We start from the raw sequence: 249 nt of genomic DNA, 5'->3' as shown, positions 1-249 counted from the left end.
AAAACCTCGCCAAGCCTCACCCGTCTCGAACCGCGTCTCGGGGTCACTCGTCTCGTACCAGTACCTGTCGCCGACCTTGAGCCTGAGGAACTGGTCGGCGAGGATGCAGGCGAAGGTGGGCCCGACGAGGCCTCCGGGCACAGGCTTCTCCGCCAGCCCGCCGATGAACAGGTCGACGTCGTCTACGTGGCTGGAAACGAGGGGGAAGTGCTGAGATGAGGTCGAGGGTGAGAGCGAAGATATTTCGAT

The 249-nt window shown here is 62.7% G+C and overlaps 1 protein-coding gene across 1 annotated transcript in view; it reads right to left on the bottom strand.

Moving 5' to 3' along the window:
- The window catches only part of LOC119588483 (chorion peroxidase-like), a gene marked incomplete at its 3' end in the record, with an annotated part of 6,553 nt that overhangs the window by 510 nt on the left and 5,794 nt on the right, over positions 1-249 (bottom strand). The window contains 1 exon segment of the mRNA XM_037937131.1: positions 21-190. Within this exon segment, the coding sequence (XP_037793059.1) occupies positions 21-190 (170 nt within the window).

This window comes from Penaeus monodon, chromosome 24, assembly GCF_015228065.2.
Source record: "Penaeus monodon isolate SGIC_2016 chromosome 24, NSTDA_Pmon_1, whole genome shotgun sequence".
NCBI classification, from domain to species: domain Eukaryota; kingdom Metazoa; phylum Arthropoda; class Malacostraca; order Decapoda; family Penaeidae; genus Penaeus; species Penaeus monodon.
The sequence above is the reverse complement of the archived record's forward strand: the minus strand, read 5'-3'. Positions and strand labels throughout refer to the sequence as shown.